This window comes from Hypanus sabinus, chromosome 22 (assembly GCF_030144855.1).
Source record: "Hypanus sabinus isolate sHypSab1 chromosome 22, sHypSab1.hap1, whole genome shotgun sequence".
Classification (NCBI taxonomy): domain Eukaryota; kingdom Metazoa; phylum Chordata; class Chondrichthyes; order Myliobatiformes; family Dasyatidae; genus Hypanus; species Hypanus sabinus.
In genome coordinates this window covers 40071434-40088801 of record NC_082727.1, presented here as the reverse complement: position 1 = coordinate 40088801, position 17368 = coordinate 40071434, and the positions used below count along the sequence as shown (strand labels likewise).

The 17368-nt window shown below is 37.9% G+C and overlaps 2 protein-coding genes across 4 annotated transcripts in view; one reads left to right on the top strand and one right to left on the bottom strand.

Moving 5' to 3' along the window:
* pde6c (phosphodiesterase 6C, cGMP-specific, cone, alpha prime) overlaps positions 1-8373 on the top strand; it is a 34717-nt gene extending 26344 nt beyond the window's left edge. For 2 of the 3 annotated variants that reach the window (XM_059947575.1, XM_059947574.1), the window contains 12 exons: positions 190-333; positions 433-498; positions 615-761; positions 2338-2445; positions 2561-2670; positions 3293-3380; positions 3495-3595; positions 5702-5809; positions 5907-5970; positions 6649-6723; positions 6925-7008; positions 7241-8206. In XM_059947575.1, coding sequence (XP_059803558.1) covers positions 190-333; positions 433-498; positions 615-761; positions 2338-2445; positions 2561-2670; positions 3293-3380; positions 3495-3595; positions 5702-5809; positions 5907-5970; positions 6649-6723; positions 6925-7008; positions 7241-7396 — 1251 coding nt within the window. In that variant the 3' untranslated portion in view covers positions 7397-8206. Of the gene's footprint in view, positions 1-189; positions 334-432; positions 499-614; positions 762-2337; positions 2446-2560; positions 2671-3292; positions 3381-3494; positions 3596-5701; positions 5810-5906; positions 5971-6648; positions 6724-6924; positions 7009-7240; positions 8207-8304 lie in introns of those variants that run through there. The other variant, XM_059947573.1, reaches the window with a different exon arrangement.
* The window catches only part of fra10ac1 (FRA10A associated CGG repeat 1), a 70204-nt gene continuing 61169 nt past the window's right edge, over positions 8334-17368 (bottom strand). Inside the window, exon 15 of the transcript XR_009507453.1 lies at positions 8334-10032. The gene's annotated coding sequence lies outside the window, so the exon portion shown is untranslated. The remainder of the gene's footprint in view (positions 10033-17368) is intronic.

Below are 17368 nucleotides of genomic sequence, written 5' to 3'. Positions count from 1 at the left end.
CAGGTATAGGCCAATGGAACTAGGCAGAATAACAGAACAGCATTCACTACATGGGCAGAATGGCCTGTTTCCATGCTGTAGTGCTTTATGACTCTATAACTTCTCCACAAGAAATTCTAGGCTAATTTCTATTAAGAACGCTTTTGGTATAGATTATCTTTACTAACTCCAGCTACTTGGTTGCTCCAGACCTTGACACAGTTCCTGGGATGGTCACTCCTGAACACTGATACTTATGATAAGATGAATAAACTGGAGAGCAGGAAAGATATCGCTGCAGAAATGTTAATGTACCATTCAAAGTGCACTGAGAAAGAACTGCAGACCATTTTGGTAGGTATAGGAATATAAACTTCTGATTCATTAATGATTAAAACAATGAAAATAAATCCAAACATTTTCAGTTCTACCGAGCAATTAATCTTTTTGCAGAAAACAAAAGAGAAGCTGGACAAGGGCACTGCAGACTGTGAACAAAAAGAAATGATTACCATCTTGGTAAATTACATTTGTTGTTTCTTTTTACATTGTTGCCTGTTGGGTGGTATTTGGGAATTGGGAATTACTTGCCATTTTGTTTAATCATGTTATTATAACTTGAATCTCATTGATAGAAAGAAGAACTGCCTGATCCGTGCAAAATTGAACTCTATGAATTTCACTTCAGTGACTTACCTGTTTCAGAGTTTGATCTAATCAAGTATGGAATTCAGTGTTTCTTTGAAATAAAGGCCGTTGAAAAATTCAAAATACCAGCAGATGTGAGTCTTTTTAAGTCATGTTCAGTTGTACCTTTTTGTATTCAACTAATTACTTTCCAAAAAAATATTGCTAAGCAGCTGTTTTCTTTTAATTTGGATTCTGGAGTCCTGGTATCTTGGGTTGAAGGTACCTGTACTAGCTTGACTCAACTGCTATGCTAATTTCTCGAGTGATGGGTAGCTGAGCTCACTGAAACATTTCTAAACACTAATTGAGGAACACGGTTAAGCATCACACACCAAATGCTGGAGGAACTCAGCAGGCCAGGCAGCATCTACGGAGAAAAGTTCCGTCGACATTTTGGGCCGAGACCCTTCGGCAGGACATGCTATGCTAAATTTACTGTACTCTTCTGGGGCACAGTTGTGGTGGCAACCTGTGGGGAAGGAGAACTTGCTTGTGCAAGGGGTAAGGTATCTCTTTCCCAACTAATATATTTAGGAGTGAACACAACCTATGGAGGGGCTTCACCACCAGACTGTGACAAAGTTCAAAGTACATTTTATTATCAAAGTACATGTGTCACCACAGACAACCCTGAGATTCATTTTCTTGCGGGCATATTCACTGTGAATCTACAGATTAGTAACTATAACAGGGTCAATGACAGATCAGCAAGCGTGCAGGAGACAATAAACTGTGCATATGCAAATATAAATAAATAGCAATGATTAATGAGAAAAGAGATAAAGAGTCCTTGAAAGTGAGATCATTGGTTGTGGGAACACTTAAGTGATGGGCAAGTGAAGTTGAGTGTAGCTATCCCTTTTTATTCAGGAGCATGATGGTTGATGGGTAGTAACTGTTCTTGAAACTGGTAGTGCAAGTCCTGAGGCTCCATTACCTTCTCCCTGATCACAGCAGTGAAAAGAGAGCATGACCTGGGTGGTGGGGATCTCTGATGTTGGATGTTGCTTTTCTATGACAGCATTTCATGTAGGTGTGTTCAACGGTTGGGACGATTTTAAGTGTAATGTACTGGGCCAAATCCACAACTTTTTGCAAGTATTGCAAGCAGTGTTGGGGCCAGAAGAGGAAACAAATGTGTTCTGCAGTAGTCTTGGGGCCTATAGGCATTTCTTTAGTTAAGTATTATATTGTTTTGGCTCCCACAAGTACTGGATAAGTTGATTAGTGGCTTTATAGTTATTGTGCATCGCCTTAATTCTCTCACCACCAGGTCCTGAATTCATCGTAACACTGGGCCAATGAATGTAGATAGCAGAGTCCATTCGACGATATTAGGCTCCAAGAATCTAAAGAGATATTGTTGTGAAAGTAACTTTGTATTCTCATTTGTATATTTGGATGTTATTGAGAAATGGATGATTGGAATGGCCATTGCATTTTTGTCTTATCTTGTATAATTTGACTTAAATTTCCTTTCTAATAAGAGAAAATGTGTGCTCTTGATTACTTTGGGGAAAGCGCAATCATAGTGCAGTGACAATCTTAACCATCTTATTTCTCAATTTAGAAATATTATCTAAATTACTGCCAAATATGGGTTTGTATGAAAATGCCTTTTTACATTACCTAACACCTATATTATAAAGATACTATGTTCTGCTTCAGGTGTTGACCCGATGGATGTATACAATCAGGAAAGGTTATCGTGATATCACCTACCATAACTGGCGCCATGGATTTAACGTAGGACAGACCATGTTTACACTTCTAATGGTAAGATGCAATCCTTCAAATGAATTTGTGCTTGATAATTCCAACACCAAAGTACTCAGAAAGAACTTTGAATTGGTCTTTATTGTATTTCTAAAACTTCCACATTCCTTTGTAGACAGGTAAAATAAAGAAATATTATTCAGATCTAGAAGCCTTCGCCATGGTTACTGCAGCTTTCTGTCATGATATTGATCACCGTGGCACCAATAACTTGTACCAGATGAAGTAAGTGAAGATAATTTTTAATAGTCCTTGAAAATTCATTTTCCAGATGTGGCTGTGCCTGGTTGGATTCATGATTATTGACTATTTCCATTTTCCTGGAGTATGTAGTGGTGGGGCTCATTCATGAACTGCTACAGTGAATACAGTAGCAATTCCCAGAGTAACTATTATATTCATTCCTAGGATGTGTCTTCACTGGCAATGGCTGGGATTTATTGCCCATCCATAAATGACCCAGACTGAGTAGCCTTGTGGGTAATAGAAAGAACAACTAAAAATCAGCCCTAAGTTTTCTGATTTCAATATTGCAACATCATCCATTCTATAGGTGATTTTTCTGGGAAAATGCATAGCAAAGCATGTGGAGAAGAAAATCAACCCAGGCAGTAACTTCCTGACTTCTGCATTTAATTGTATAAACGTGGATGACATACACAAAAATGATATTTTTATGGACATTCTTATCAATTAAGGTCAGAGTCATGACTCTTTAAACCACTGCCATGCCAAACAGCGCATTGGAGCTGATGGGGAGATGTCTAGGTAACCCTGCTCGAGGGCAAAACCACCCTGAGGAATACCATGAAGTTTGACTGTGTATTATAATATTGCTCCATTACAGATCACAAGCACCTCTAGCAAGGCTGCATGGATCCTCTATTTTGGAAAGACATCACCTTGAGTACAGTAAAACACTACTTCAGGATGAGGTCAGTCTGTCAAATAGCTCCTCGTATATCAGTATAAATTAACTATTTTAAACAGTCATAGGATACACATTTTTGATGTTACTGATTTTTCTTTATTTTCTCTTCAATGGACAGAGTATAAACATTTTTCAAAACCTAAACCAACGTCAGCATGAAACAGTCATACATTTAATGGAAATTGCTATAATCGCGACTGACTTGGCCTTGTATTTCAAGTACGTGTTTATTTTACATTATTTTTCTTGGTACTGCCTCCTGCTGAAAAAGGTACACATTTTGACATTACTGGTGATGATATGGATTAAAACATCTAACAATGAATGATACCTTAAGGAAAACAAAATACAGATTCTGACAGAGTTGACATATAAATATTTTTTAAAAAAGCATTATAATGATTGAATGTGAAGGTGTTGAAGATAAGTTTGTGGGTTTCCAAGATGGAGGAGAGAAACAAGTTTCCTTAGTGATGAAAGTGTGTGCAGATAAAGGAAGCAAATGGATTTATAAAGGCATTCTAATAAATGAACGACTATCATGTACAGTACATTAGTGATCAGTGGAAATATTTTGCAGGATAAATTGAATGGAATTAACAAAAGGAAATGCAGAAAGCAACCAGCAGTACATCACTGTTAAGGCAGGAGATAGTAGAGAAGAAATTAAACATAAATAGAATGGTGAGACATTATAATCAAAATATAAATATACTCTTGAGAAAAGTTATACTGTTCTTGCAGTGTGCTATGAAGACTTACAAATGGTCAGAGTCAAAATAGAGTTTAATGCCAAGGGCAGGAATGCACAGGTGCAATTAAAAACTTAATGTAACACCACCATAGGCACACATATCATAAGCAGCATTCACAGGAAAAACATAAATTAGCATAATTTTACTAAGAAAGAAGACAATTAGAACAAAAAAAAGTCAAAGTTCCTTTTAGTGTAAGGTGATCAAAGTGGTCAAAGTGATCAAGCTCAAGTGATTAGGGCTGTGCCAGTTGATTCAAGAACCAAATGGTTCAAGAACAGTACGTCATCATTTGATTTTCTTTATAGACTTACCAGTGAATTCCCAGATTTTCACTTTAAAAAATTACAATTGAGAAGGAATGAACGAAAACATCCATTCTCGAACTAAAATCTGGAAATGCATGGCAACAGAAGGAATAGACTGTTTACTTCAAAATTATCAAGATGAAGGAAAAGGATTGGTAAGAGGAAGCAGGGCAATAAAAGATTTTCTTTTCTGATCAATTTGCTGACCTTATAAAGGAATTTGTCTGTTCTTTGGAAATAGTACTTTTCCTCACTTTATTAGCAGCTGCACATTATTAATGGAGTGGAATGTCCTCATTGAAACTGAAATCTCTTACTTGAATGTTTAACTATAGTAAATGTACCATATACAACTGCCCAAAACACTAATAAAAGAAAGGGAAGAAAATAGAAGATCTAAAAATAAATTGGGATTTTCTAAGCCCCATTCCTTAAGGTAGGACACCATGCTAGTTTCTGGTCCTTAGAAAGAGCAGGAAATAAACCACATAATGAGGGTGAAATTGAATTTGGGCTAGCTATTGTATTTAAAAGAACATGAACAAAAAATAAAAGGAATAGAGATTATGAAATATCATTTGGGAAATCAGTGTTCTCTACACCTTCCCACTTGAAATTTATTGGAGAGTCCTGAATTGGTCTTGCTTGGCATTTCACACCTGCTCATCTTCTACCTGAGATCTTGCTTGTGTTCATTTTACAGAGTACTTGGGTACTGTTGGCAGTACTACCTGCAAACCCAGATAATTCAGCACTGAGTATGTTGTGACTACAACTTATTGAGTACAGAAAGGCTGAGATAAGAGTGGACAGGGAAAGGATGTTTCCTATATTGGGGGTCTAGGACCAAAGGTAACACCTACTCAAGGGTGTCACTTTAGAACAGATGAGGAGGTGGTGAATCTGTGGAATTCATTGCCACAGACAGCTGTGGAGGCCAAGTAATTAGGTATATTTAAAGCAGAGGTTGATAGATTAGTTACAGTGTCAAAGGTTACAGGGAGAAAGCAGAATAGGGTTGAGAAGGTTAATAAAGCAGCCATGATGGAATGGTGGAGCAGACTTGATAGGCTGAATGACCCAATTCTGCTCCCATGTCTTACGATCAAAAAGGCAAGCTCTTTAAATTCCATTTGATTCTTTCTTTTTAGAGGTGATGAAAACTGACACAATATAGTATGTACCCACAGAGTAAAACAGTAAGCCATTAATAACAGTATAAATGGAAAATGCACCATTACATTTTTTGAAATGTTTTACAGGAAAAGGACAATGTTTCAAAAGATTGTAGACAATGTCGAACAAATGGAAAATGAGGAAGAAGCCATAAAGTTTATTTCATCTGACCCAACCAAGAAAGAAATTGTCATGTATGTACCTTTTTTTCCCTTGTTGGCAAATATATTTTGGAAAGAGTACCTTAATATTTTGACAGTAATGACCAAATAAGCACTTGTACCTTTGCAGGGCAATGATGATGACAGGATGTGACTTGTCTGCTATAACAAAGCCCTGGGAAGTACAAAGCAAGGTAGTAAACTTGTTGATCTCAACCATGCTGCCATCAATATTATGCACCAATTTGAATTTCCAATCAACTGCAATGAAATTCTGAAAGACTAGAAATCTAACATTGTTAACAATTTAAATTAGTACTTTATAACAAATTGCTATTTTTACTATTTGTTTTACTAGTTATCCTGTTTTACTATTTGATTAAATGGGTAGTATGAACGCAAATTAATGGTGAAACATAAACTTTGTAATGTTTTGAATTTATTCCAGGAACAATCTTAGCAATTTAGAAATGTATTAAAAATAGGGACCTGGCAATTTAAAAAATATATTCTCTATAGAGATATGTATTCAAACCTTTGTAATTTTGTTTTAAGATGGTGGTGTAAGCAAAAGTCATTGCATTTTAGTTGGCTGTAACGTGCATCTGTGTTTTTCAACATTTGAAAGTATAGTTTTATATGTTGGGGTTTGAAAGAAACACTCTTTTAGCTTGTAACACATGGAAAAAGAGAAACTGAGAATTTTCTGTGAAGTTTGGACTGAATTTTTCTGAAAATGTTAATGAATGAGTACCAGAATAAGCTGACAGTTTGTTGTGAGGGAGTAAGACTGTATCAGAGTCCTTTCTGCATTTCTATCTGTAGTACACCGTTTTCACTTTTATTTTCTTCCTCTGTATTTTGTGCTCCAGGTTGCACTGATGGTTGCCAATGAGTTCTGGGAGCAAGGTGATCTAGAACGGACAGTTTTACAGCAGCAACCAATCGTAAGTTCACAAGATGTAAATTAATGCTGACTTAACATCATTTCAAATCTACAACTTGATTTCATGGATACTTAGTGATAGTGGACAGAACTTATGAATTTAACAAGTGTTTAATCAATAAGATTTTTGAGGATGCTCAGAGTAGGATTATAAATGAAATACACACACTAGCTTAATTGTTGATGTTTCTTGTTTAATCAGCCCATGATGGACAGAAATAAAAGAGACGAACTCCCTAAACTACAAGTTGGTTTCATCGACTTCGTGTGTACCTTTGTGTATAAAGTAGGTAAAATATTCATTTTATATTTATCTGGTCTGAATTCTATTAAATTAATTTATTTCACTTTAAATTCAATTTAGAATTTAGATTCTTTTTTAAAAATATTAGTACTACATATACATCACAAAACTGACATTTAATTGCCTGATCCAGGAATTTTCAAGATTCCACCTTTTTTAAAAATATTAGTACTACATATACATCACAAAACTGACATTTAATTGCCTGATCCAGGAATTTTCAAGATTCCACAAAGAAATAAAACCCATGTATGATGGTCTTCAAAACAACAGAGTTGAATGGAAATCGCTGGCCGATGAGTATGAAGCAAAAATGAAGCTGCTTGAAGAACAAAAGGAACAAGAAGAAATGGCAGCCAAAAAAGGTTGAGCAGTTTTTAATTTTGTAATTTTTTTGAATCATTTTATCTAGCAGAACAAAAAGGAGACTCCCTTTGAATTTCATGTTAGTAGCTGAATAGCTGTATTAAAATGTGTTTTATTCTTTGTGACAAAACAAAGGTTGTCAAAGGTTATGGAGAAAATGCAGGGATAATAGATCAGCCATGAGCAAATGGTTGAGCAGACTTCATGGGCCAAATGGTCTAATTCTGTTCCTATTATTTAGTCTTAACACAACCTGTCACAATCTGCCAAAAATGCAGCAAGGATTAAATATTTTTTTGAAGATTAGGATTAATGCCCAATATAGGCTGATTGATTGGGAGCTGCTGTCTATCAGCACGTCTCACTCATATACAAGCAAAGGAGAAGGCCTGACACATGCTGGATTATTATTGTCTGATTATTTGTTCTGTGTGCTGGACATAACTGTTGGATTTACCAATGAAGGAGAAAAGTATTTGTTAGTGTTTTATTGTTATACATTAAATTGAACTTTTAAATGCTTAAGCATTAAAAACATTTAAATCTATTTGATTGGCTTTTAGATATCGAATATCCAAGACATTCAAAAACTTGTAATACCCTTGACTACCAATGAGCTGTCAAGCAATTCAGAGCTCAGGACATGCTGCCCAAGTTGGTTAGTTACTTGCAGTAGATCCCTGTCTGGGACAGGTCATTAGCTCACCTGCTTCTCTGCAGTGGGTGGGTGACAAGTTTAGGCAAGATCATCTGGCCCAGAGTTCTATAGAAAAAAATCTAATCCGATTATATTATTAATGCTAGGAATTAAGTTTTACTTTGAACTTTTTAGGTATCAGATCAACATAAACAAGTCAAATTTCTCTCATATTTCTGCAGCAGCAAATGGAGGAGTAGGAGGCGATGGGAAAGGAAACGAGGAAAGCAAACGTGGAGGGAAATCCAGAACATGTGAAATATTTTAATAACTTTTACAAACACATACATTACAAATTGTTGAACAATGAGCACTGGCATATCCTTTCGACTACTAGTTCAACAAACTCAATAAAAATAACTACCTATTATTTTTAAGGAAAAATCAACTCTTTTACAGTCAACGATCAATAAACTACCATCTTAATATCACCTTGTTTACATTAGTATAATTATCCATTAAAGAATGTCAGCTTTTTTGTTAGCATCACATCATTTGGAACCAGTTGATTTTATTAAGTTATTTTAACTGCACTTGATTTTTAGGTTTGCATATACGAAAACTCGTGTAGCTACTGAAAATTTGAGGCAACATTTAAAAACGGAAATGATCAAAATAAATTTACAACTGAAATATAATCTTTAATAAAAGTCTACTGGTAATGCTGTCACAACATAGTGGCAAAACATGTTCTGTTTCTTCTGATTACGTGTATTTTAGCATTTCATATCTATTTTGATGACAAAATGAGAGGGAGTACAATTAAACATATGTAATATGGTTACTATGAGTACTCAGGACCTTGAATTAATAATGATTTAAACTGCACATAAATCCAGTCTTCTATTGCGTTACACATTAAAAATTATATATTTCAGAAATAAACAATTTGAAAAATCCTGATGAAGGGTCTTGGTCCGAAATGTTGACTGTTTACTCTTTTCCATAGATTCTGCTGGGCCTGCTCAGTTCCTTTAGCATTTTGTGTGTATAACTATATTATCAAATGTGCAAAGAAGCAAAAAAAAACAGAACGAGGAATTTATGCTTTTAAAACAAGTTTTAAAAACAGTAATGGGAGTTAATAATATGGACTGAGGGAAAGCAAAATGTTAGGTTTGTACACGCAATTTCCCCCACGTTACAGGGTTTGAGGGTGGGGTGGGGATGTGGATTATGTTCCTAGAAAGTGGCTGGTCTTGTGATTATTTTTGTAACACAAAGCCACATCAGTTGCACTGCATGAAGAACATGTGTTAAAAACTAATAAACTTTGAGTTTATATATCTACTTACTTTCCACAAGTTGTGTGAGTGCAAATTTTATTCTGTTATCTCAATTTTTTTTTAGGTTGTGATTGAATTCTGCAAGGGTGACTTTCCATTATGTGAAAGGCCATAACTTTGGTGTCATCTGTGATGGCTTTTACCTCAAGCAAGGGTTCAGTAAATTGGAGATGCACTAGTGATAATCTTCAAAATCTTTTTCATTATTACATTACATTATGACTTCATTATTTAGAAGTATGAAGAAGCAGTAGTGAAACTTAGTTACCGCTCATTACACCATTGGCACTTTGGGCAGCAATGAAAGTCCTCCATCTCTTGTGGTGTTCAGGGCTTCCTTCATCATGTCAGTAGCATCCTCTTGGTTTTTGCTGCTGTCACTCATGCAAGTCCTCAGTGGAGACCCAGGGATATTGTTCCTCTCAGATGTAGAAGGATTTTTCATTGCTGTTTCCGTAACAATTTTGTTTCATCAGTCAGGGTTGTTAACCTTGAGCTGAACTCCCAAACCTGGAGGACTGGTGGGCTGCTCTTAGTCTGGCCTCTACCCTTTGACTTGTTTGGCAAGGATGACTCTAGCAAGAGCAAAAGCCCTGACTCCAGCTCTCTTGGTCTTTAGGCACGCAAGCCTCCAAACCATGATAAATTTGTGGTTCTCTTGGAGGAGTAGTGAAGGAAAAAGGAGAAATTGCAGACTATTATAATATCACATATGGAAATTACTGATAATTAATTTCAGGGATAGGTGTCTGAGGATTGGTCAAATGCATCATTGTAATTGACTTGCAGATAATTTGAGTTTTTTTTGAATTAACCACCATGAAATAGGGATTGTTTATGGTATTGTCAAAATGGGATCTCAAGATAATTACACAGTCCAAGGTTTTCTTGTGACATAGGTTGCTAACTGGTTGAGTCAAAGTTGGGATATAAGAAAAAATATGGATACTAATTGTGATGAGGGTGATTCCTACTGGAACTTCTATTCATCGTTATATATTAACAGCTGGGATGAAATGAGTAAAATAGCTACACAAAGCAGACTGTTCACATTAAGTGGGATATAAATTGTGTTAAGCACAAAGTTGCAAATGTTGAATAAATGGACAACTGCATGCAATTATATTGTACTTTTAATATAGAAAACCAGCCCGATCATAGAGAGTTACTATTCTGGGCCATATTTAGACAGAAAAGTCAATATAGATACTAATGGGTGTAAAGAGGTATGGGGTTTAATGAGGAACTCCATACAGAATGCAATACTACCAAAGGCCAGCTGATTAAACCTGGGGACATTTCATGCAGCAGAATTGGAAAGTGCAGCTATCTCAGCAAATTAAAGGGCTGGATAGATTACAGCTAGAGGAAGTACTGAGTCCTAAAATGGTGAGAATTTTAAAGTCAAGATTTAACTGGGAGCCGATACAGGAAAGCAACGATTGAGGTGCTGGATGGAAAGAACGTGGTGCAAGTTTAAACTGGCAGAGGTGTTCTCTGTGAGCTCATAGTTAGTGAGGAAAGAACAAGGCATTGGGATATTCAGAATCAAAGGGTTCACTGGCTGTGGGGCTGAAGTAAGGAGAAAGTTGGGTAGTGATATGCATATGGAGTACAGTGTTAGTGATGATATAAATGTCTAGTTGAAGCCTCCTCTAGCCCAGAAATAACATCAAGAAGGAAAATGCAAAACTTTTCAAGAAAGGAGGGAGAGAAAAAACAGGGAATTATAGACCGGTTAGCCTGACGTCAGTGGTGGGAAAGATGCTGGAGTCAATTATAAAAGAGGAAATTACGACACATTTGGATAGCAGTAGAAGGATCAGTCCGAGTCAGCATGGATTTATGAAGGGAAAATCATGCTTGACTAATCTTCTGGAGTTTTTTGAGGATGTAACTATGAAAGTGGACAAGGGAGAGCCAGTGGATGTAGTGTACCTGGACTTCCAGAAAGCTTTTGATAAAGTCCCACATAGGAGATTAGTGGGCAAAATTAGGGCACATGGTATTGGGGGCAATGTACTGACATGGATTGAAAATTGGCTGGCTGACAGGAAACAAAGTGTAGTGATTAACGGGTTCCTTTCGGAATGGCAGGCTGTGACCAGTGGGGTACATACATTAATGATTTAGATGAAGGGATTAAAAGTAACATTAGCAAATTTGCTGATGACACAAAGCTGGGTGGCAGTTTGAAATATGAGAAGGATGTTATGAGAATGCAGGGTGACTTGGACAGGTTGGGTGAGTGGGCAAATGTATGGTAGATGCAGTTTAATGTGGATAAATGTGAGGTTATCCACTTTGGTGGCAAGAACAGGAAGGCAAATTACTATCTAAATGGAGTCAAGTTAGGAAAAGGGGAAGAACAACGAGATCTAGGTGTTCTTGTATATCAGTCAATGAAAGCAAGCATGCAGGTATAGCAGGCAGTGAAGAAAGCTAATAGCATGCTGGCTTTTATGACAAGAGGAATTGAGTATAGGAGTAAAGAGGTCCTTCTGCAGCTGTACAGGGCCCTGGTGAGACCCCACCTGGAGTATTGTGTGCAGTTTTGGTCTCCAAATTTGAGGAAGGACACTCCTGCTATTGAGGGAGTGCAGCGTAGGTTCACAAGGTTAATTCCCGGAATGGCGGGACTGTCATATGTTGAAAGATTGGAGTGACTGGGCTTGTATACACTGGAATTTAGAAGGGTGAAAGGGTATCTGATCGAAACATATAAGATTATTAAGGGATTGGACACACTGGAGGCAGGAAGCATGCTCCCGCTGATGGGTGAGTCCAGAACTAGAGGCCACAGTTTAAGAATAAGGGGTAGGCCATTTAGAACAGAGTTTCGGAAAAACTTTTTCACCCAGAGAGTGGTGGATATGTGGAGTGCTCTGCCCCAGAAGGCATTGGAGGCCAAGTCTCCAGATGCATTCAAGAGAGAGTTAGATAGAGCTCTTATAGATAGCGGGGTCAAAGGATATGGGGAGAGGGCAGGAACGGGGTACCGATTGTGTATGATCAGCTATGATCACAGTGAATGGCGGTGCTAGCTAGAAGGGCCGAATGGCCTACTCCTGCACCTACTGTCTATTGTCTATTGGTCCAGTTGAATAGGAACAGCAGCTAAATAACAGGTTTGTGAGGGGAATGAATGCTGTGACTTGTGGCAGTTGAAAAGCAGTCTGATAATTTATGGACAGCGGGTGAGGGATCAAGAAATTGGTGGCGACATTGAACTGGATGATGCCAATGTGTATAAGCAAACTAATGCTGAGCCAAGGACCTCAGATCACACTAAAAAGCATTTAAAGCAGAAGGAGAAGAAAGAAAGCCTTTGTAAATGAATCCCTGGTTACTACTGCATAAATTATTATGATGGAATCAAGTTGAACACAGTTGAACAATAAAAGGGGACACTTAGAAGACGGTAGATTCGGCAACTGTTTTTAACACCCCAAAAATGTCAATATGAATATGGAAGAAACAATTTACATTTTTCACAATTTCTTAGTGGCCTAAAAATTTGTGCCTGATATTTTAACACACAAAGAAGCTACTAAAAGCGCTTTGAAGTGTTCATGTCCAGCTGAACCTATAATTCACCTTAACTCAGATTTCCTTTCCCCGTCATATTCCAAATACAGGATGATATTATCATTATGAACATTTCATCTTATTTACAGAAACTGGATTAAAAAGTTACAACACACAATCTTGAAAAATAATTTGTATGTCATGCTCAAATGTCATCAACGATTTAGATGAAGGCATTGAGAATAACATCAGCAAGTTTGCTGATGATACTAAGCTGGGTGGCAGTGTGACATGTGATGAGGATGTTAGGAGAATTCAGGGTGACTTGGATAGGCTGGGTGAGTGGGCAGATACTTGGCAGATGACGTTTAATGTGAATAAGTGTGAGGTTATCCACTTTGGGAGAAAGAACAGGAAAGCAGATTATTATCTGAATGGTGTTGAGTTAGGTAAGTGAGAAAAACAAAGAGATCTAGGAGTCCTTGTCCATCAGTCACTGAAGGTGAATGAGCAAGTGCATCAGGCAGTGAAGAAGGCTAATGGAATGTAGGCCTTTATTACAAAGGGAATTGAGTACAAGAGCAAGGAAATCCTTTTGCATTTGTACAGGGCCCTGGTGAGACCACACCTAGAGTACTGTGTACAGTTTTGGTCTCCAGGGTTAAGGAAGGACATCCTGGCTGTAGAGGAAGTTCAGTGTAGATTCATAAGGTTAATTCCTGGGATGTCCGGACTGTCTTATGCAGAGAGGTTAGAGAGACTGGGCTTGTACACGCTGGAATTAAGGAGACTGAGAGGGGATCTGATTGCAACATATAAGATTATTAAGGGATTGGACAAGATAGAGGCAGGAAATATGTTCCAGATGCTGGGAGAGTCCAGTACCTGAGGGCATGGTTTGAGAATAAGGGGTAGGTCATTTAGGACAGAGTTAAGGAAAAACTTCTTCTCCCAGAGAGTTGTGGGGGTGTGGAATGCACTGCCTCAGAAGGCAGTGGAGGCCAATTCTCTGGATGCTTTCAAGAAGGAGCTGGATAGATATCTTACGGATAGGGGAATCAAGGGATATGGGGACAAGGCAGGAACTGGGTATTGATAGTAGATGATCAGCCATGATCTCAGAATGGCGGTGCAGGCTCGAAGGGCTGAATGGTCTACTTCTGCACCTATTGTCTATTGTCTACTGTTCATTGCAGTCCACCAATCCTTTGATCTGAGAGCCATTAACTGAAGCTTCTTGGGATCACCCATAGCCAAAAGGCATAATAAGCCCACATCATCAGTTCAGGGTTGACCCCAGGAAAACTATGTGCCATTAGCCCCTAACGTCATCATGTGTTCTCATCTCCATGACAGTCAAATGCTCCCTCAAATTAAGGCACACTATTTCCCAGGCCAGACTACTCTTTACTGACAACAACTCCACCTTCAATACTATAATTCCAGATCCCAGATCCTGAGAGTCAATGCCTCCCTCTGCAACTGGATCTTCAACTTCCTGACCCACAGCAATCAGTAAGAATAGGCAGCCAACACCTTTGCCATGATTATTCCCAATGCTGGACCTCCACAAGGATGTATCCTTAGCTCTACTCTTTGTACACTCATGGCTACATGACTAGATTCAGCTCAAACTTCATCAACAAGTTTACAGGTGATACCAACTACACAGGGTCACAACACAAGTAGTGATAATTCAGAGTAAAGGAAGGAGATAGAGCTTAGTGACATGATGTCATAATAACAAGCTTTCACTCAATGTCAGCAAACCAAAAGAGTTGGCATTGACTTCAGGAAGAGGGATGTTGACAATGCTCCTGTCTATAACAATGGTGATGAGGTTGAGAGGGTTTAACCCCAAGTTCCTAAGAGTGAACATCACTAAAAGCCTGTCCTGGTCCAGCCACAAAGATGCCATGAGGTAAGGAAAGAGTTAATTTTGATTCTTCCTTTGTATATGTTAGAACAGAAAATGGAAGTTCTAAGATGAAATGATGTCAGTTAGGAATGGTGTCATGAGCTGGAGATGTATACAAGTGCACCTCCCTGAGATGAAATAATGAATGGTGTTTTCCTCCTTACAGACCTTTTATCTGTTTTCCTAAATTATTCTGACCGCTCCAAAGGTTGTAAGTGATAAGGAGGTGCAGCTGGTACCAATGAGGGTTGAAAACATACTACGGTGATAATTATGTTTTGCTTTGAAAGGATCTTAAAGGGTATAAAGTGGGAACTTAATTTGTGCAATGATGGTGGGGGGAAGAGATGCTCAGGATGCATCAGCTTAGGCTAGGTCATGACTGGTATCTGGTACTAAGATAGGGAACAGTATATTGAGAGAGTCAGTTAGAGAAAGAGAAAACAAGTTGTGTGAGAATGCCAGATGAGTTCACTCCTCAGATATAGAAGTGGTCAGCTTGTTTAGTGAATGATAAGTATCACTTTGATTTCTGTATGGCTACTACTTTGGACATTTGTTTCCTTTTGTATTTGTGCTAGTTGTAATAAAGTGCTTTCTTGAGGCCTTCAACACGTGTGTTGTCTCCATTTGTTTGCAAATACATATGTGAACACCCTGAGCTGAACCAGGAAAGAACACACAAAGAAATTGTGGAATAATTTTATGTTATAAATTGGCGTTGCCAGCAGGGTTCAGCAAAACTGTTGCTATATTTTGCAAAAAGGACAGATCTGAAGATGAGAGTGCTATGCTTTGAAATAATCTTAAAGGGTATTACAAGGGGAACTTTCTTTGTGCGGGGCGAGGGGGTAAGAGTTTTGTCCTAGACTAGGTAATGGCTGGAGACTCGTGCGAAGATAGGGATATATTGAGAGATTCAGAGACAGAGAGAAAGCAGGTTGCATGGGATTGTCAGATGAGCCTCAACCCCACCCCCATGAAATAGCAGAGATTGGCTTGTTTACTGAATGATAAGTATTACTTTCATTTCAGTACGGCTACCACTGTAGACATTGGCTTTTTGTTTTGTATTTGTGCTGGTTCTAACACATGACCATGAAAGCTTACCGATGCCTCTACATCCTCAGTCACTGGCTCTTAACAACTTTTATTGATGTACCTACCGTAGAAAGTGTCTTACCGGAATGCATCACAGCATGGGATGGCAACTATGCATGTCACCCAGGAAACTGCAGAGTTGTGGACAGAGCTCAGAACAACATGGAAAGCAGCCTCTCCTCCATGGACTCTGTCTAGCTCTCGCTATCTCAGTATACAGCAGCCAGCATAATCAAAATTTTCTCCATGACTTGTCCCTTACACTTGGTGTGGTTGCCATTGATATCTCCCTAAAATCAACTTTGGTAATACCTCCCCCCTCCCCACTAAAATGTTTGAAATTCTGCTGCCAGTACTTACCAACAGCACAGTTTACTCAGCCATTACCTTGTATTTGCTGACATTTGCTCCTGATATCCAAAGGCACAATAGTGAAATTCTCATCTGTATTTAAATTATTGGTCCATTTAATAGTTGTTGTTCCTCTAACTTTGGCCTCATTGCACCATGAAAGGTTGTATTTTCCTATAATCCCTTCCTTGACCTGTTCCTAACTCTCCATCTCCTCCTACTTTAAAAGGCCTCCTAAACATTATGACAACTTTTAATCACCATTTTTGTAATAGGGTATCCATCTATTTCTGTGAAGCACTGTGATACATTTTCTCTGTAAAATGTGTTTTGTAAATAGAAGTAATGAATATTCATAGTAAAAGTAAAAGGCTTTTTGGCTCCTACTGAGGCTTTCAACAGCTGTTCAGCAGTACAATTATTAACTTCTGGAAGAAAAAGTATAATCAGGAATGAGTCTTCCACCATTTGATTCTTCTAACTAGCTGGATATTGATTGACAGAAACGTCATTTACACCCTTATTCTATTTCTGTCATCTTGCATGATTATTCCTAATACTGTTGCTCTATAAGGAGGCATCCTTAGCCCCCTTCTTCACTCCCTGTACACTTATGAATACGTGACGAGATTCAGCTCTAACTGCATTAACAAGTTTACAGGTGATACCACCACAGTGGACCACATCTTTCATTATATTGGAACACTGCTCATAGTAGCTCGTAGCAGCTTTGGGTACAGTCATTTTTTACTGCATGATTTTAATGTTCATAGCAAAATTGAGAGAATTTAATAACACATGATGGGCAATTCCATAATGATGGTGTGTACTGCTTGTGATTTTACAACATTGGCATTTCTGCTGAAATCAATACAGCATTTGATAATTATAAGGAAACATGATGCAGCAAAGCCAGCAGGGCACACACATACATGGATGTATGCAGATTGTTTTGAATTGGATTGGGAACTTAACCAAGCTTTAAAGATGGACTTAGATTTAATCCTTTAATCTTTTGCTTTGAAGTACCCTATATATACTTAACCTCATTGAAGAAGGATGGCAAAATAGATTCTTCAAGGATATTTCAGAAAG